The 16,636-nt window shown below is 44.3% G+C and overlaps 1 protein-coding gene across 1 annotated transcript in view; it reads left to right on the forward strand.

Annotated features, from left to right (window-relative positions):
- ncoa6 (nuclear receptor coactivator 6) overlaps positions 1–16,636 on the forward strand; it is a 28,221-nt gene that overhangs the window by 3,374 nt on the left and 8,211 nt on the right. The window contains exons 5-11 of the mRNA XM_079479015.1: positions 482–604; positions 3,634–4,476; positions 4,551–4,682; positions 6,012–7,281; positions 7,362–7,477; positions 12,971–16,336; positions 16,428–16,475. Coding sequence (XP_079335141.1) covers positions 482–604; positions 3,634–4,476; positions 4,551–4,682; positions 6,012–7,281; positions 7,362–7,477; positions 12,971–16,336; positions 16,428–16,475 — 5,898 coding nt within the window. The remainder of the gene's footprint in view (positions 1–481; positions 605–3,633; positions 4,477–4,550; positions 4,683–6,011; positions 7,282–7,361; positions 7,478–12,970; positions 16,337–16,427; positions 16,476–16,636) is intronic.

Genomic DNA, 16,636 nt, shown 5'->3' on the forward strand with positions numbered 1-16,636 from the left:
CACTCGTTACCGGCCTCGCGTCTATCCCTCACGGCTCTCGTCCCGCCCTGCTCGCCACATGTATATCAAGCCATTTTAAAGGCTCTTTTTCACTTAGGTCTATTTCTATTTAATGCCACCAGGGGCTAGTGACCATTCTGCCCGCTTGTTTCTGTCACTGCAGAGAAGGATTTGTAGCTGCGTGCTGCTTGTAGTTTGAATGAGGCATAATGACAAAAAGAAAAAGATTATATTCAAAACAATAACTTTATTACCAATATAATGGGCAGTTACAGGTCTGATTTTTCAATAGTAGTCTGATCTTTTTTGAGACACTTTTATTTATATGTACTACGAGGACAGGTCATTATCACGGAAAGCAGCCTTTTTATTTGAGTGTTGGGCAAGTTGCTTTGACAAGTAAATGGCACATTTTTGTCAAGCCCTATATATTTAGTAGAAACACATACATGATGTTTATTTTGTCTACTTTTTTCACTAGCTGGAATGCGAATGAATAACCCGTCAGTTTCTATGATGCCCCCTGCAGCAAACATGGCTGCACAGGGTATGGTACACAATAGTGGTGGACACCCGAGAGCACCAAGACCACCTTCACAGACAGGTAGCCATTTAAGGTTTTCACAAAAGCTTACTCCATAGAAATGAGGAGTTTCTCAAATGCAAGCAATTCCTGACCGCCTTGTTGAAAGGGCTTAAATTAAAGGACAGAGTAACATAAAGGGGACCAATTATATCACCGCTCACCCCTTACTTTGCAAGCACCTTACTTTGAGGCGCAAACTAAGATGTTGTCACGTTTTCGCTTCTTTCCCGAATGAGATCCCATATTTGGGTCATTCTACAGAAATGTCCACTTTTGGTATGGCAAGATGTCTTAAAATTGATTTCTTTTTCTAACATTTAAACTTAGACCACATGATTAGGTTACCCTTTGACTTTAAGTACATGCACACAAATTTTTTTTATATTAAGCTGTCATTTATGTGTACTCAAAGACAGCATACATTTCTTTTGTCACTGGTGTTACCTTACTTTTTTAGCAATATTAAAGGTGTTCATGAAATATTATTTAAAAAAAAGTCAGTACATGCAGTCAGAGGTACAGAAAATGAATGATAATCTAACTAATAAGGAGTTTGTTTCATTTATTTTAATCAGGTCTGTTAAAAGTTTGACTGAATGATGTTAGTTCATTTGCGCAACCATGTATTTGCTATAACAATGAAAATATTTGAAAAACAGTTATAAACAAGCAATGATACAATCCTTTAATTTCATTAAAGCCTAATTCTTAAGTGTAGCAGAATTCAAAGCAAAATATTTTCTTGAAAAAAAGTTCTCACTCATTTAACCCTCTCTTGCTCTCTCTGTATGTCTAAGTATGTGTCTCTCTTTTTCTGTGTGTGTGTGCGTAAGGAGTTAGTGAAAAGGTTATGTGAGATGATATTGTTGTGAATAGCCAGGGAAGCAAATCCAGATGTGACTAGAGAGAAGTTTTGTACCTTGAAACGCTGGGTGATCTATCTGGTGATGATGGGGGTGTCAATGCTTATACTCTGACTCTTTGCCTGCATCTTTGCTGACGGACCCTCCATATGCCTTTCGCTCATATCTCTTCTCCCTTTCACTCAAATTACTTATTCTTATCACTTATTTTTTGTGTGTCAATGTCATGGAGATAGCTCTGTTTCCTTTTCTGTAAATACTCTGCTCTGCGTTCAGGATCAGCATCCCTACGCTTTCTGTGTAGTCGCTGTTTCTCAGCTGCACTCAGTTTAGCCATACCCTCAATTTAGAAATACCTGACCAAAGGAGGATTAACAATGACAAAGAAAAGTTAGAATCGCACTGTGATTTAGTGCTATTGTATGCAAAAGAACTAAATGAATAGCTTTGAACAAAGTTTATCTATAAAAGGGAGTCACTGGTGTTACTGATTTTAACTGGTGTTACCTATAAGGAAGGTAACACTAGTGACAGTAACACCAGTGACAATTTTCATGAAAATTGCATTTTACAAAATGGCTGCTGCAAGGTATCAAACCACATGTTGTCAATCATTGTATACTCACTAAATTACGCAGTTTAATCCATTTGTATTCTAGTTTTTTACAATTCCCAAAAAATACAGGAGGTCATACCAGTGACTTTGACTAATAGCTTCATATGAAATCATGAGATAAATGAGAAGATTTCTGACAATTGAAAAGAGACAGTGGACTTACCATGGGCTTCTCTTCATAGATCTCCAGGAAATTGGAAGAAGGAAGTCAAGTTATGTCATCAGTGTGGTTTTTATTTAAAGATAGGACCTTTTTTGTTAAACGGTAACACCAGTGACACAACTCCAGGGGACCACTACTTTCATTATATATTTTATAATATTTATTTAGCATTTAGTTTTTTTATGTAATTTACATCATATATTTGATAGTTATGGACACATTATTGTATTTTAAATGGAAGAAAACACAGTTTTTGACCTCAAAATAAAGCATTTCCCTCTGTACATGACTGTGGGGATGAGCACTTCTGTAGTGCTTGTAATTCTAATTAATGAATAAAAATAAAATATTGCCAAATTGATTGCATAAGAAGGTGTAATTGTTCAAATAACATATTGTTTCATTTTAAAATATAAAAAAAATTGCCTAAACCCTAAAGTGTAATATTTTTGTAAAGCTCTAGGGACAGAAAAATTTACATTTCCGTAGAATGACCCATTTACGAAACACGTACTGTAGAACAGTTTGGCCGTTTAGGGCTACTGATGAAATTATGAAGGTCTGGGAACTTTGGCCAAGGCCCGCCCGAGAGGCCATATGACTTGACAGGTAAAGCACCAATCACGTTTTGTTTTGTTTCCGCAGTAACAGACTGGTGTACATTCACAAACGTGTCAAAAGTTAACAGCAATAACAATGATTATACGTTTAGACTGTGATCTTTGCATACTTTTAAGAACTCAGCATTTAGTCGATTGTGATGAATGATATTGCAACTGTTGTAAACACAACAGCTTACTACTTCGATCAGATGGCTTTGTGTTGTTTCCAGGCAAACCGTTAAAGAACGCAACACACATGTCTCCTTGAAATCCTGTAAAATTCAACCAATCAGGTGACGACTTCAAACCTGCTGAAGTGTTTCCAGAAAAGTGTGCTTCTGATTCTGAGACTAAAGTTATTGACTCTGGATTTGATGCATTTTAGATCCAATCAAATTATTGATGTAAACAAATACATCAGATAATGCACTGCTCACTTTGTGCTGTTGTGGCCAATGCGTAAAATTAAAAAAATATCTAGTTTTACTGAAACATGACTATACCTAATACAATGCAAATCAATGTTTATTTAGTTGCAGGTGTTGTCAGGAGCACACTCCACAGGTGATGTGAGATCAAAAACAGTCTTTTTTAGCAGTCACGTTTGGTTCTGCTTTTTATCATAAGGCACACAATCAGTTAGCCGAAACCATTTTTGGTTTGTACGGTACACAACAGGGCAGAAGCGCTGTGTGAATCATTCATCAATTGTTTTGTTCCACGTTGAGGGCTATACAAGGCAATATTCCATAATGCCTTTTGTTCTATTTCACTGGTGTTCACTGTGCAAATTTGTTTTTCAGACACAATGGACCCCATGCTCTCGGGGCTTGCCTTACAGCAACAACATCTCCAGCATCAACAAGTAGCACATGGTTCGCTTAACAACATGGCCCCACAGGGCCATCACGCACAAGCCATGCAAGCAAATCGGCAGTTGAATCCCGCAACCCTACAGCAACTTCAGCAACATCAACAGCACCATCACCAGCAACACCAGCAGCAGCAACAGGTTCAGCTAGCTCAACTAGGTGGTGCACGTGGCCCTTTTAACCCCTCTAACCAGATGCCTGTACCTCCTGGATGGAACCAGTTGCCCTCTGGTGTTCTCCAGCCACCACCAGTCCAGGGTACCATGGGACCCAGTTGGAGAAAAGCCCCAGCCCAGCCACAAATGGGGCAGCGGCAGCCCTCCTTGGCATCTGTTCAAACACCCAGTCATCCTCCACCACCATATCCATTTGGCAGCCAGCAGGCCGGACAGGTGTTCAATACAATGGCACAGCACCAGTTACAGCAGCAGGCAGGGACAAACCAGTTTGCAGCCCCACAACCCAAAGGTCCCCAGGGAGCATCAGGGGTGGTTAGCTCAAGAGCACCTCCTCCCCTGCCTCCCTCCTCTGCTCCACAGGGGAATCTTTCAGCTAAGTCTCCTGGTTCCTCGAGTTCCCCTTTCCAACAAGGCTCACCTGGAACTCCCCCAATGATGGGGCAGGGACAACTTGGTCCACGTCCAACAACCCCCCAGGGTTTCCCACAGGGTGTTGGATCACCAGGAAGAGCTGTGATGGGCCAGCAAGGAAACATTCAGCCAGGCTTTATGGGCATTTCACAGCATGGACAAATCTCACAAGGCGCAATAGGAGGTTGGTTAATTGTTTTCATGAATGTTTTATTTGTTTTGTATATGCATGCTTCAATGTATGTTTGTCAATTGCAGGTATGCCCAAACGAATGCCCATGGGGTTTCCAAATGCTCCTGTAAATCAGAACTTTGCTCAAGGGCAGGTAACTACTAGTGGAGCAGTTAGTACACCCCAGCTACAAAACAGCCAGAGCATGACAAACACAGGTAGGATGACACATTAATCGTTTTATTTTTATTGTCGATAAATCGGTAGATAATTTTTTCGATTAGTCGATTGATCTACCGATTACTTTTCCGATTTATCTCATGCTTGTTGTTGTTTTACCATATTAATTATTTTGTAAACTTTCCGTTAAAATAATAAGTACAGCTTCTACCGTTAGTATTTTAAACTTTAAAAGTTTTATTAAATAATTTTCTGAAAACATACTTTAATTTATTCAAACATAGATACTGCCTAACAGCCTGAAAGGCAACATGTATAATAATGGATCAAAGTCCAAAAAACACTGCCTAATGCAGTGCAAAATATCCTGAGACGCAACATATAGTTTAAAGACGTTACTTCAAATATGTATCCTGCCTAATACACTGCAAAATATCCTGAGAGGCAACATGTAGTTTCAAGTCAAATCAAACATAAATAATGCCCAACAACAACAGTGCACAAAAATATTGGGAGACTGTGTCACAAATTTTAAGTAACTTCACAAAGTTCTAGTTACATTTCAAAAAGGGTAGTGCATGACAACAAAAGTATGTTACCCTTTCTAAAATACTATTAATGTATTTTAACCGAGAAAGCATGACAAAATGTATACAGTGAAGGTCTAACGAGGAAACGTGTTGTTTACTATCTGTTATCAATTTCCGTGGATGTAAGATTTACATCTGACTAATGTTGAAGTTTACTGCCACCAAAGGTAACTTTCATTAGCACCATTAGCTGTTAACATTATTATATATGAAGTTAAACAGTCCAAAAGTGGGACGAGACAGCAGGGTTTTACAGAGCTTGCGCTGACATGTCATCTGCGCGAATCAATGGACCGTGCGGACGTGTTTCCTAGCGCCACCATATTATTACAATATGTGCTAGCCGATAGCTTCAGCTCAAGGGTGACGTCTATTATGAGTCATTGACCGTAACAAAGGCTCATCGCAGAGTCACAGGATGTTATCTCTTGAGGTGCTCTTGCATCGCAGTCGTGCTGCCGTGGAATGCCATTCTTTTTTTACAGAGTGAACAAATCACCGTTTTTTCCGAACTCTGTTTGAAGTTTTCCCACACTTAAAAATATTAAATAAAACCAGATCATGTAATTTCGTCATTTGCACTATGCCCGGGAGCAGAATCCGCCATTCCTCCAAATAATGTAAATCATGTGACACGTTGACGTATTTTTGTAGTCGACATAATCTATGACGTCAACGCGTCGTTGCAGCCCAAGTTTTGACACTGCATTATTACTATATAAATACTTGGGAATCTAAGCATCAAACACCAAATTCAATTAGTAAATCTCATTATAGGTGGCCAGTCTTCAGCCTCTGCACCCAACCACATGCAGCCCAATCCTCTTCAGGTGGGTGTAATGAGCCACCACACTGGCATTCCAGCTCAACCCCCAGGCACCACTTCGGCCGGTAGTATGGGACATCCTCAGCAAGGTGTTCCGACTCAGATGATGGGTGTGCAGTCCCAGCATCAAACACAGGCAGTAGCTTCCTCTCAAAGTCAAATGGCACAAAGCCAGACAGGGGGCCAGACTGTCTTGTCCAGGCCAGTGAACCCAGGACAACGAGGGATGACCCCTCCTAAGCAAATTGTGCCACAGCAGGGTCAAGGAATAATGCAACAAAACCAACTCAGTGGAGGACCGGGACATCAGGCGCTGTTACTTCAACAGCAGCAAAATACTATGATGGAACATATGGTCGCCAATCAATTACAGAGTAACAAGCAGGCCTTTGGCGCCAAAAGTCAGGCCGGAGTTGTGCAAGGTCAAATGATGAGAGGCCCTTCACCCAATCTACAAGGTAATCTGCCTCAGTTTCAAGCTCAGATGGCGCCGCAGCAGCAGCAGCAACAACAACAGATGGTTCATTTGCAGCAGCAGCAGCAGTTGCAGCAACAGCAACAGTTGCAGCAACAGTTGCAGCAACAGCAACAGTTACAACAGCAGCAGCTACAAATGCAGCACCCACAACAGCAGCCACATCAGCAAATGGTTCAAGCACAGTCTCAACAAATTCCAATGAATGGCAACCCCAATCAAGCATTGGGAATGCATGGTCCTCAAATGCGACTTCCAGCCAATCACCATTTAGTACAACAACATCTTCAGCAAAAGCAGCAACAGCAGGTGATGCTACAGCAGCAGCAGGCTGGTCAACAACTTGCACATCAGCTAGGAGATGGTGGTGTAAATGCTGATGTTGGCCAACAGATGCTTCCGGACATGCAGAATCAGCAACAACAACAGGCTATGCTGGCTGGCTCTCAACATTTACAGGTGGGCAATGGCCATTTTCCTGGTCACGGAATGTCATTCAATCCTCAGTTTGCTGGTCAGATGCCCTGTGGCCAGGCAAGTGGGTTTCCGGTAAACAAGGATGTAACGTTAACAAGTCCCCTATTAGTTAACCTTCTCCAAAGTGATATTTCTGCTAACCAGTTTGGGCCTGGTGGGAAACAAGGAACAGGTGGGGTTGCTGCTAACCAGGCCAAGCCTAAAAAGAAGAAACCTCCTCGTAAGAAAAAACCCAAGGCAGGCGAAGGACAGCAATCCGAAGGTCTTTGGTAAGCACTTTTTAAGCTGTACTTTTTAAATATATCTCATTACAACATTAAAAGTTTATATAACCTGTCTCTGTTTTTAGCGGTCTGGATTCACTGCCTCATGGAATGGAGGAAGTGGAGATGCAAGGGTTGACTAGTGATCAAGGAGCCGGCATTGAATCCAACGTGAAAGTTTCTGAGTTTGCTAATCGGCCTGGTAAGTCATTGAAATTGATCTTATGTTAGGATTCAATTCCAAATCGATTTCTCAAACGTCTTATTAGCATAATCATTTTAATGTAATCGTGTCACATTTGCACTCACCCACACTAGTGTTGACCATACCTGCAAACTGTTAGCTGTTTTGAATCTATGAATGCCATTCTTGTGAATCTTGTACATCTGAAAAATTAGCAGGTGGGTGTTTGTGATTTTGTAAAATGTTAGTCCTCAGGTGAAATATTTTGCCAGGCAATATTCCTGCGGTAGCGTCAGAAAGAGCGTGTTCCAAACGTAATTTTTTGCGCCCCTGAAAAGCACTGCTGAAGGGAAGGGTTGTTTTCATATTAAATTACAGCTATGTGATGAGACCCAATTGACAATCTCCCTTCAGAATTCCTCAAGAGCTGTGCCCTTGTAAGTGTGTAGGGCACTTGGGTGCGATTGATATTCGTCCAAAGTTTCAGGTGCAGAAGCTGTAGATAACCGTTATTATTAAATAATTATTGCATTGACCTGATAGATTCGCTTCAAAATACATTAATATGTCATCAGGAGCAGGGTAAATTACTTCAGTTTCTTTTATCTGCTTTTTGAACTTTCGATTACATCTTTCAATGCCACCTAAGGAGTTGATTGCCTCAGATCTCAAGATGCTCTGAGCTAGGGCTGCACGATAAATTGCAATTCCCATTCTAATCCTGATTAATTCTGTGGCTATTGCGGTTGTGAAGTTGCAAAGGCTGCAATTGTTTTATGCGCAGCTTGTTTGTGAAGTATGGCTCTGTGATCAGTGGAAAATGCTGCTCCATCTGAAAGCACTGCGTGTTTGAGTCATTTAAAACATGCATTTAAAAAAGCAACACCCGTCAAACATCATCATCATAAATATAGATTATTATTATGAAAATACCTGAGGACACTTGAAAAATTGTCATAGAAAGATGCCAGATGCAGATAGGTCCTGCATTCCATCCCGAGGGGATCATCCCTATCCCCTTAGCCCAGTGTTTCTCAAAGTGTGGGGCGGGCCCCACTGGTGGGGAATAGAGACATGACAAGTGGGGCGCGACAAATGGGTGGACATTTTGTCATTTCTATTAATTACTTTATTATTGACCATACACTCAAAACAAAACAACGACATGTAAATGTAAGCCTTACTTAAAACAACATCAGATTGCAAATAAATTGCAAGAATGATTTTAGGTAAGAGGTTTGTGACATGGAATGAAAAGAACTGGAGATTCGGCACCAGCAGAGAAAACCAAGACAGACAGTGGACCTAAAGTTTATTACCCTTTTGTTTTTGGCTATTGGTGACAGGTGGGGCTCGGACTCCTACCCTACCTCCATACCTGGGGAATGGCAGAAAAAGTTTGAGAAACACTGCCTTAGCCCTTCAAAGAGATTACCCCTTTCGAAGGGTTGAAGGGTGTAAGGGACCAAACAACAACATCCTGTGCCCATAAGGAGGTGCCATCGCCACGCAAAGAATCATGGGGGCGGGAAGTGACCATCATTTGTAACCTTCGAAATTAAGCCATTCCGAATGGCCCTTTGAAGTGGCAAGTTATGAGCACTTCGATTTTGGAATAACCCTTCAATATGGCGGCCATAATAAGTGCTTGACATTAAGCATTGCCATGTGGTTGTCCAAATATTACTTAAAGATAGAAAATATGTATATTTCATTTGAAGTGTCACTAAACTGTAATTGTTTAAGATCTTGATTGGACAAATTTGCTTATTAGCGTATTACCAAGTGTCCACTGCAGCCTCCTAAATGTGTTTAATACTCTCCATGATTGCTATAGAACCATAGCAAGCACTGATTATTTGTCCAGGGCTGTATGTTAACTTTTTTGGCACATAGCACTGGTGCTACAGAGGCCCAACAGTTCTAGCGCAAGTGTAAAACGTTTGTTGTCATCATTAAATAAATATGCTAGTGCAGTTTATCACATAAATAGGCAGGTAACTGACAAATGACATTGTTACATACAGATGGATAAATTAGGGCCATACAATTATTTCTTTACCTAAATTTGTTTTATTTTTTCCAATTTCTGTCTATTTCATTTTATTTACTATACAATAGAGTTATATGTTTTCAATAAAATCACTTTACTATAATGATCTTTACTATAGTAAACTGCAGTAACTTTCCTAGATACTATTGTGTATTTGAATCGTACTATAATATATTAGTGTTTACTACAGATTATGAATTAACTACAAGGGTATTACAATTTTGCTGAGCAAACACTAGAGTATTTTTTTCGTCTGAGTGTTCAAGTTAACGGGACTTTAATTTTGATGGGTCGCCGGGAAAACGCTTGAGTTTGATAGCTTCACTCAAACAGCAAACTCTTAAATACTCTTAAATTCAATTTCAATTGAAGAGTTGATCTGAGAGATCACCACGTGCGGGAGGGACCATAGGGGGTCGGTGCATAGTGGATCGGGCGGCAGTCGGAGGAGAGTGCCTCGACAGCCCGATCCCTGGATACGGAAGCTAGCTCTAGGGACGTGGAACATCACCTCGCTGGCGGGGAAGGAGTCTGAGATGGTGTGTGAAGTTGAGAGGTTCCGACTGGAGATAGTCGGGATCACCTCTACGCATGGCTTGGGCTCTGGAACCACACTCCTCGAGAGAGGATGGACACTTCACCACTCTGGAGTTGCCCATGGTGAGAGGCGGCGGGCTGGTGTGGGTTTGTGACAGTGACACCTGGAGGGGCGTGATTGGGAGGAACGGCCCCCCTGATCTGAACCCGAGCGGTGTTCAGTTATTGGACTTCTGTGCTAGTCACAGTTTGTCTATAACGAACACCATGTTCAAGCATAAGGGTGTCCATCAGTGCACGTGGCACCAGGACACCCTAGGCCGCAGGTCGATGATCGACTTTGTGGTCGTTTCATCTGACCTGCGACCATATGTTTTGGACACTCGGGTTAAGAGAGGGGCTGAGCTGTCAACTGATCACCACCTGGTGGTGAGTTGGATCCGATGGCGAGAGAGGAAGCTGGACAGACTCTGCAGACCCAAACGTACTGTAAGGGTCTGCTGGGTACGCCTGGTCGAGTCTCCTGTCAGAGAGATCTTTAAGTCCCACCTCCGGCAGAGCTTCAACCAGATCCCGAGGGAGGCTGGAGACATTGAGTCCGAGTGGACCATGTTCTCCACCTCCATTGCCGAAGCGGCCGCTCGGAGCTGTGGCAGTAAGGTCTCCGGTGCCTGTCGAGGCAGGAATCCCCGAACCCGGTGGTGGACACCGGAAGTAAGGGAAACCATCAAGCTGAAGAAGGAGTCCTATCGGGCCTGGTTGGCTTGTGGGACTCCTGAGGCAGCTGACGGGTACCGGCAGGCCAAGCGGACTGCTGCCCGGGTGGTTGTGGAGGCAAAAACTTGGGCCTGGGAGGAGTTTGGTGAGGCCATGGAGAAGGACTATAGACTGGCCTCAAAGAGATTCTGGCAAACCGTCCGGCGCCTCAGGAGAGGGAAACAGTGCCCTACCAATGCTGTTTACAGTGGAGGTGGGAAGCTGTTGACCTGAACTGGGGATGTCGTCGGACGGTGGAAGGAGTACTTCGAGGATCTCCTCAATCCCACCGTCACGTCTTCCATTGAGGAAGCAGAGGTTGAGGGCTCAGAGGTGGACTCGTCCATCACCCAAGCCGAAGTCACTGAGGTAGTCAAGAAACTCCTCGGTGGCAAGGCTCCGGGGGTGGATGAGATTCACCCTGAGTACCTCAAGTCTCTGGATGTTGTGGGGCTGTCTTGGCTGACACGCCTCTGCAGCATCGCGTGGCGGTCGGGGACAGTGCCTCTGGGATGGCAGACCGGGGTGGTGGTCCCTCTTTTTAAGAAGGGGGACCGGAGGGTGTGTTCCAACTATAGGAGGATCACACTTCTCAGCCTTCCCGGGAAAGTCTATGCCAGGGTACTGGAAAGGAGAATACGGCCGATAGTAGAACCTCGGATTCAGGAGGAACAGTGTGGTTTTCTTCCGGGCCGTGGAATGCTGGACAAGCTCCATACCCTCTACAGAGTGCTGGAGGGTTCATGGGAGTTTGCCCAACCAATCCACATGTGTTTTGTGGATTTGGAGAAGGCATTCGACTGTGTCCCTCGCAGCATACTGTGGAGGGTGCTTCGGGAGTATGGGGTCTGTGGTCCTTTGCTAAGGGCTGTCAGGTCCCTGTACGACCGAAGCAGGAGCTTGGTTCGCATTGCCGGCAGTAAGTCGGGCTTGTTCCCAGTGCATGTCGGACTCCGGCAGGGCTGCCCTTTGTCACCGGTTCTGTTCTTAATTTTTATGGACAGAATTTCTAGGCGCGGCCAGGGGCCGGAGGGTGTCAGGTTTGGGGACCATACGATCTCGTCTTTGCTATTTGCGGATGATGTTGTCGTGTTGGCCCCTTCAAACCAGGACCTTCAGCATGCAATGGGACGGTTTACAGCCGAGTGAGAAGCGGCTGGAATGAAAATCAGGACCTCCAAATCCTAGGCCATGGTCCTCAGTCGGAAAAGGGTGGCTTGCCCACTTCAGGTTGGTGGAGAGTTCCTGCCTCAAGTGGAGGAGTTTAAGTATCTTGGGGTCTTGTTCACGAGTGAGGGAAGGATGGAACGGGAGATTGACAGACGGATCGGTGCAGCTTCTGCAGTAATGCGGTCGATGTACTGGTCTGTCGTGGTGAAGAAAGAGCTGAGCTGCAAGGCGAAGCTCTCAATTTACCGGTCAATCTACGTTCCTACTCTCACCTATGGCCATGAGCTTTGGGTCATGACTGAAAGGACAAGATCCCGTATACAGGCGGCCGAAATGAGCTTCCTCCGCAGGGTGGCTGTGCGATCCATTAGAGATAGGGTGAGAAGCTCGGGAGGAGATCGGAGTAGAGCCGCTGCTCCTCCACATCGAGAGGGGTCAGTTGAGGTGGCTTGGGCATCTGTTCCGGATGCCTCCCGCAAGACCTAGGACACGCTGGTGGGACTATGTCTCCCGGCTGGCCTGGGAACGCCTCGGTGTCCCCCCGGAAGAGCTAGATGAAGTGTCTAGGGTGAGGGATGTCTGGGCATCTCTACTTAGACTGCTGCCCCTGCGACCCAGCCCTGGATAAGCGGAAGAAAATGGATGGATGGATGGAGTTGATCTGAGAGTTAAATAAACTCTCAGATCAACCCTGGAGATTAGGTTTATGTGTTTATATCCCTATAAAGTGCAGACGCAGACAAATCCTTGATCATCACTCATGTAGTATGTTAAACTATGCACCTCATTCACGCAGAACAGCCAGATGACAAATAAAAAACAGGATTCAGTGTCCGCATCTTGTTATATTGACTCAATGCACTTATTAAATTATTATTTTAACACAAAAATTGTATCCCTTTAAGACTGAATCGCGATTGACATGTAAAAAAAATGTCTTATCCCTGGTGAGGAATTATTGTTGTGTATGTGTTAAATTATTGTTTTAATTGTAGGTCTGTCTGGTCAACCTGGAGATCAAAGGGTATTACAGCAAATACCTATGCAGTTTATGCCCTCACAACAACAGCAACAGATGCAGCAAATACAGCAGCAAAAGATGCAACAACAACAAATCCAGCAGCAACAGATCCAGAGTGTGCAAGGTCCTCTAGGTCAATCTGGAGCATCACAAGGACCTCATCATGTCCAGCCCCTGATTCATTCACAACAGTCAATGCAGATGCAACAACAGCAGCAGCAACCACAGCACCTCCAACAACCGCAACAACAGCAGCAGGCGCAACAGCAGCAACAACAACTGCAGCAGGCACAGCAACAACAGCAGCAGCAGGCACACCAGCAGCAGCAGGCACATCAGCAGCAGCAGGCACATCAGCAGCAACAAATGATGATGATGCTTAAAATGCAACAGGAAGCTAAGAATCGAATGCCACTACAACAGGGCGGCCACATGTCGAAGGCTCTTGTTAATCCCAATGATCCTGCTCAGAGAATGCCTGTGTCGCAGCAGGGCAACATGCCTGTAATGATAGATCTTCAAGGGCATGGAGCTGTTCCACCTTCTCCAGATAAAGCCAGGGGCATGCCACTCATGTTAAATCCCCCTCTCCCTGGACCACAAAGAAGGACGCCAAATTCAGAGGGTGGACAACCAACGTCAGGTTTGCAAATGGATGAAACTCCAGGAACACACAGTGTTCAGGACAGAGGACCGCTTGAAATTGGTCTGCAGTCAGGAAATGGAAATCAACAAATGATTGCTAACCAAGGTGCAAATACTCATTTAATGAAGTCTGTTCCAGGAGCAAGCCCTCAACAACAGTCACAGCAGGTGACACCAATGACTAGTTCGCATAATATTCACTTTCCCACTGCTCCTTCAAGTTCCCAAAGCTCCCGCCCCAAAACCCCTAATCGGGCCAGTCCCCGACCGTATCACCACCCTCTAACTCCAACCAACCGTCCACCTAGTACTGAACCCTCTGAGATAAATCTGTCCCCTGAACGACTGAATGCCTCTATTGCTGGTCTTTTCCCGCCTAAAATAAACATTCCACTGCCACCACGGCAACCCAATCTTAATCGTGGCTTTGATCAGCAGGGTTTAAACCCAACAACCCTTAAAGCTATTGGCCAGGCTCCACCAAACCTAGCAACTCTTCCTCTCAACAGTAACTCTAGTGGCAACAATATTGGCCCACAGTCTTATCCTTCAGGTGCTGGCATTGTAAGTTCTGGAGGAAAACAAGACAAACAACCTGGTGTTGGACATGCAAAACGGGCTAGTCCCAGTAATAGTCGGCGCTCCAGCCCAGCCTCAAATAGAAAAACTGCCACTCCAAGCCCAGGAAGACAAAAGGGTGCCAAAACCACACTAACACCCCCACCATATCAGCAGCAAATGCTGGGTCTGCAGACTGTAATGGTTAGTACCGCCTCAGCGCTCCCAACTACATCTGCATCTCTGCCCTCATCAGGACCTGGCGAGCCGCAGAAGAATTTCAGTTCTCTGCAGACTATACCTGGTAGTGGCGATCCAGTTAAAGATGGACACAACGTGGCTCATCGGCCAGAGCAACATCAGGCTGCTCCGTTAAGAGAGCAGGCTTCTGTGTCTAAACTTGAAAGCCCTCAGCTGCCGTCTCAGGATCCAAAAAGCCAAGATCCTAACAATTTGGTCGAACAGCACATTGATGATCGGAATCAATCCCGAACATCAGCTCAGCAAGAGCTTGGCTCTTCTATGTCACCAGGCTTTAGAGATGCTCCAACATCTCTCAATCAACTGCTGGACAATACAGGCACCCCATCCTTGTCAGTAAAATCTCCAAATAGTCAAATATCAAAAATAGGTAGAGATTCTGTGCAGAAAGAGAGCTCACATGCCTCGTTGGCCCAAGACAGCCAAACTAATTCTGTCGTCTTGCAGAGCACAGATAGTTTGCCTACAAGTGAAACCGATCTGAAACCAAAATTGGTCTCGGTATCAAGCCCAAATCTTGTCCCCAGTAGTGGTTCAAACCTGCAACCTGTCAGTGCTGTATCAAGTGTTGGTTCGAACCAAGCAGTGCTCTTAAGCCTCGCGTCCATTCCCAACACTACTGTAAGTTCAAATGCCAACCTTATGGCTATGTCGAATGCCTCTCAATCAGTATTGCAAAGACCCATGTCATCAGCTCCAACACCACAAAACCAGATCACAGTCTTTGTGACAGCCAATCCAATTAGCTCCGCTACCAACACTGCATCTGTAGTTCCACCAGCTATTGTATCCAAGGTGCTTGCAGTTCCCAATAAAAACCCAATAAGATCGGCAGATGTTCGGCAACAAAACCCTACCAACACACGGCAGCAATTCATTACAGGGCCAGTGTATTCGATAATTCAAGCTACGTCGAGTACCAATGTCATGTCTCAGCCTGTTACAATGGTTGGTCCGTTAGTCTCTGCAAATATCCAGCTTGCTCCGAACACAGTGTCAACTACATCACAACTTTCATCAACAGCTACAGCAACAAACTCACCAGCTGTCAGTGTAGCTGCTAGTCAACAATGCCGACCAGTCCTTGGTCAACTTCAAGTGAAAGCACTTTCAAGTCAGGCTTGCCCTTTAGGCATAGTGTCACCAACTCAACAGCCTAGCCAAGGAGTTCCAAAACAAGAATGCCTCTCTGGTACTAATGGCTCAAAACCTACTTCTGTTGGACAATCTTCTATACAGCCTAGCACGTCTGCACCCTTTCAGCAGCTTTTAGGCTCTCCACCGGCTTGCTCTAGCCCAGGGACTATAGCCGTTGCCCGTAGAATTCCTCTGTCTCCAACAACAACAGTGTTAACCAGAGGCAGTTCAGTCCAGACTGTTGTAGCCAGAAATACTGTACCCATCATCTCTTCGAGCAATGATGATGGACAAAAAGAGCAAAGCCCAGTCAGCCAATCTGGAAAATCTGTTGAAGTCCCAACATCTCTTACTTCTGAAATGGTCTCTTCGCTTCAGCCATCTGTTCCAATGACACTTCCAAATGTTCAGGTCTCATGTCAGATGTCTGCACTACCTCCAAAGGTTTCTACACCTGAACTCGAGACTGCTCCTGTCCCTAACACTTCTACAACCACATCTAATATGCCACCCCCAACCTCTACCTCTGTCGTGCTTCATCTATCTAGTCATGTTACTAATTCTTCACCACCCCCTAGTTTGCCTGGCACTGCTCCAGGAACTCCAACTACCACTTCTAGCTCTTCCACTGATACATCCCATCAACACACGGGGGAACAGCAGCCATCTTCACTGATGGAGACTAGTGGATCTGACTTGGTTAAAATGACCGAAGCAGTTGTTGCTCCAAACCTATCAGGTAACTTATTTTTGATGGTACAAAAGTATATTCATTGTTGCAAAAAATTGGCAGATTTTAATGACTTTTTTTGTAAACATAAATCTTACAGCTCATGCTGAAGCTGCACAAGATGACCAACCTTTACGTGACCAAGCTGGTAACCAATTTGTTGTTTAATGATACAAAAAGCTTGTATGAACAAAACACAAAAGAATGGCAGTCATATAGTAACTGTTTTGGCATAGTAAAAGATCATCCATCAAACCTTGTGATAAAAAAAATTGCTATCAAAAATTCTTGAGGAAGGAAACAGTCTTT

This window comes from Barbatula barbatula, assembly GCF_947034865.1.
Source record: "Barbatula barbatula genome assembly, chromosome: 17".
In the NCBI taxonomy this organism is placed as follows: Eukaryota; Metazoa; Chordata; class Actinopteri; order Cypriniformes; family Nemacheilidae; genus Barbatula; species Barbatula barbatula.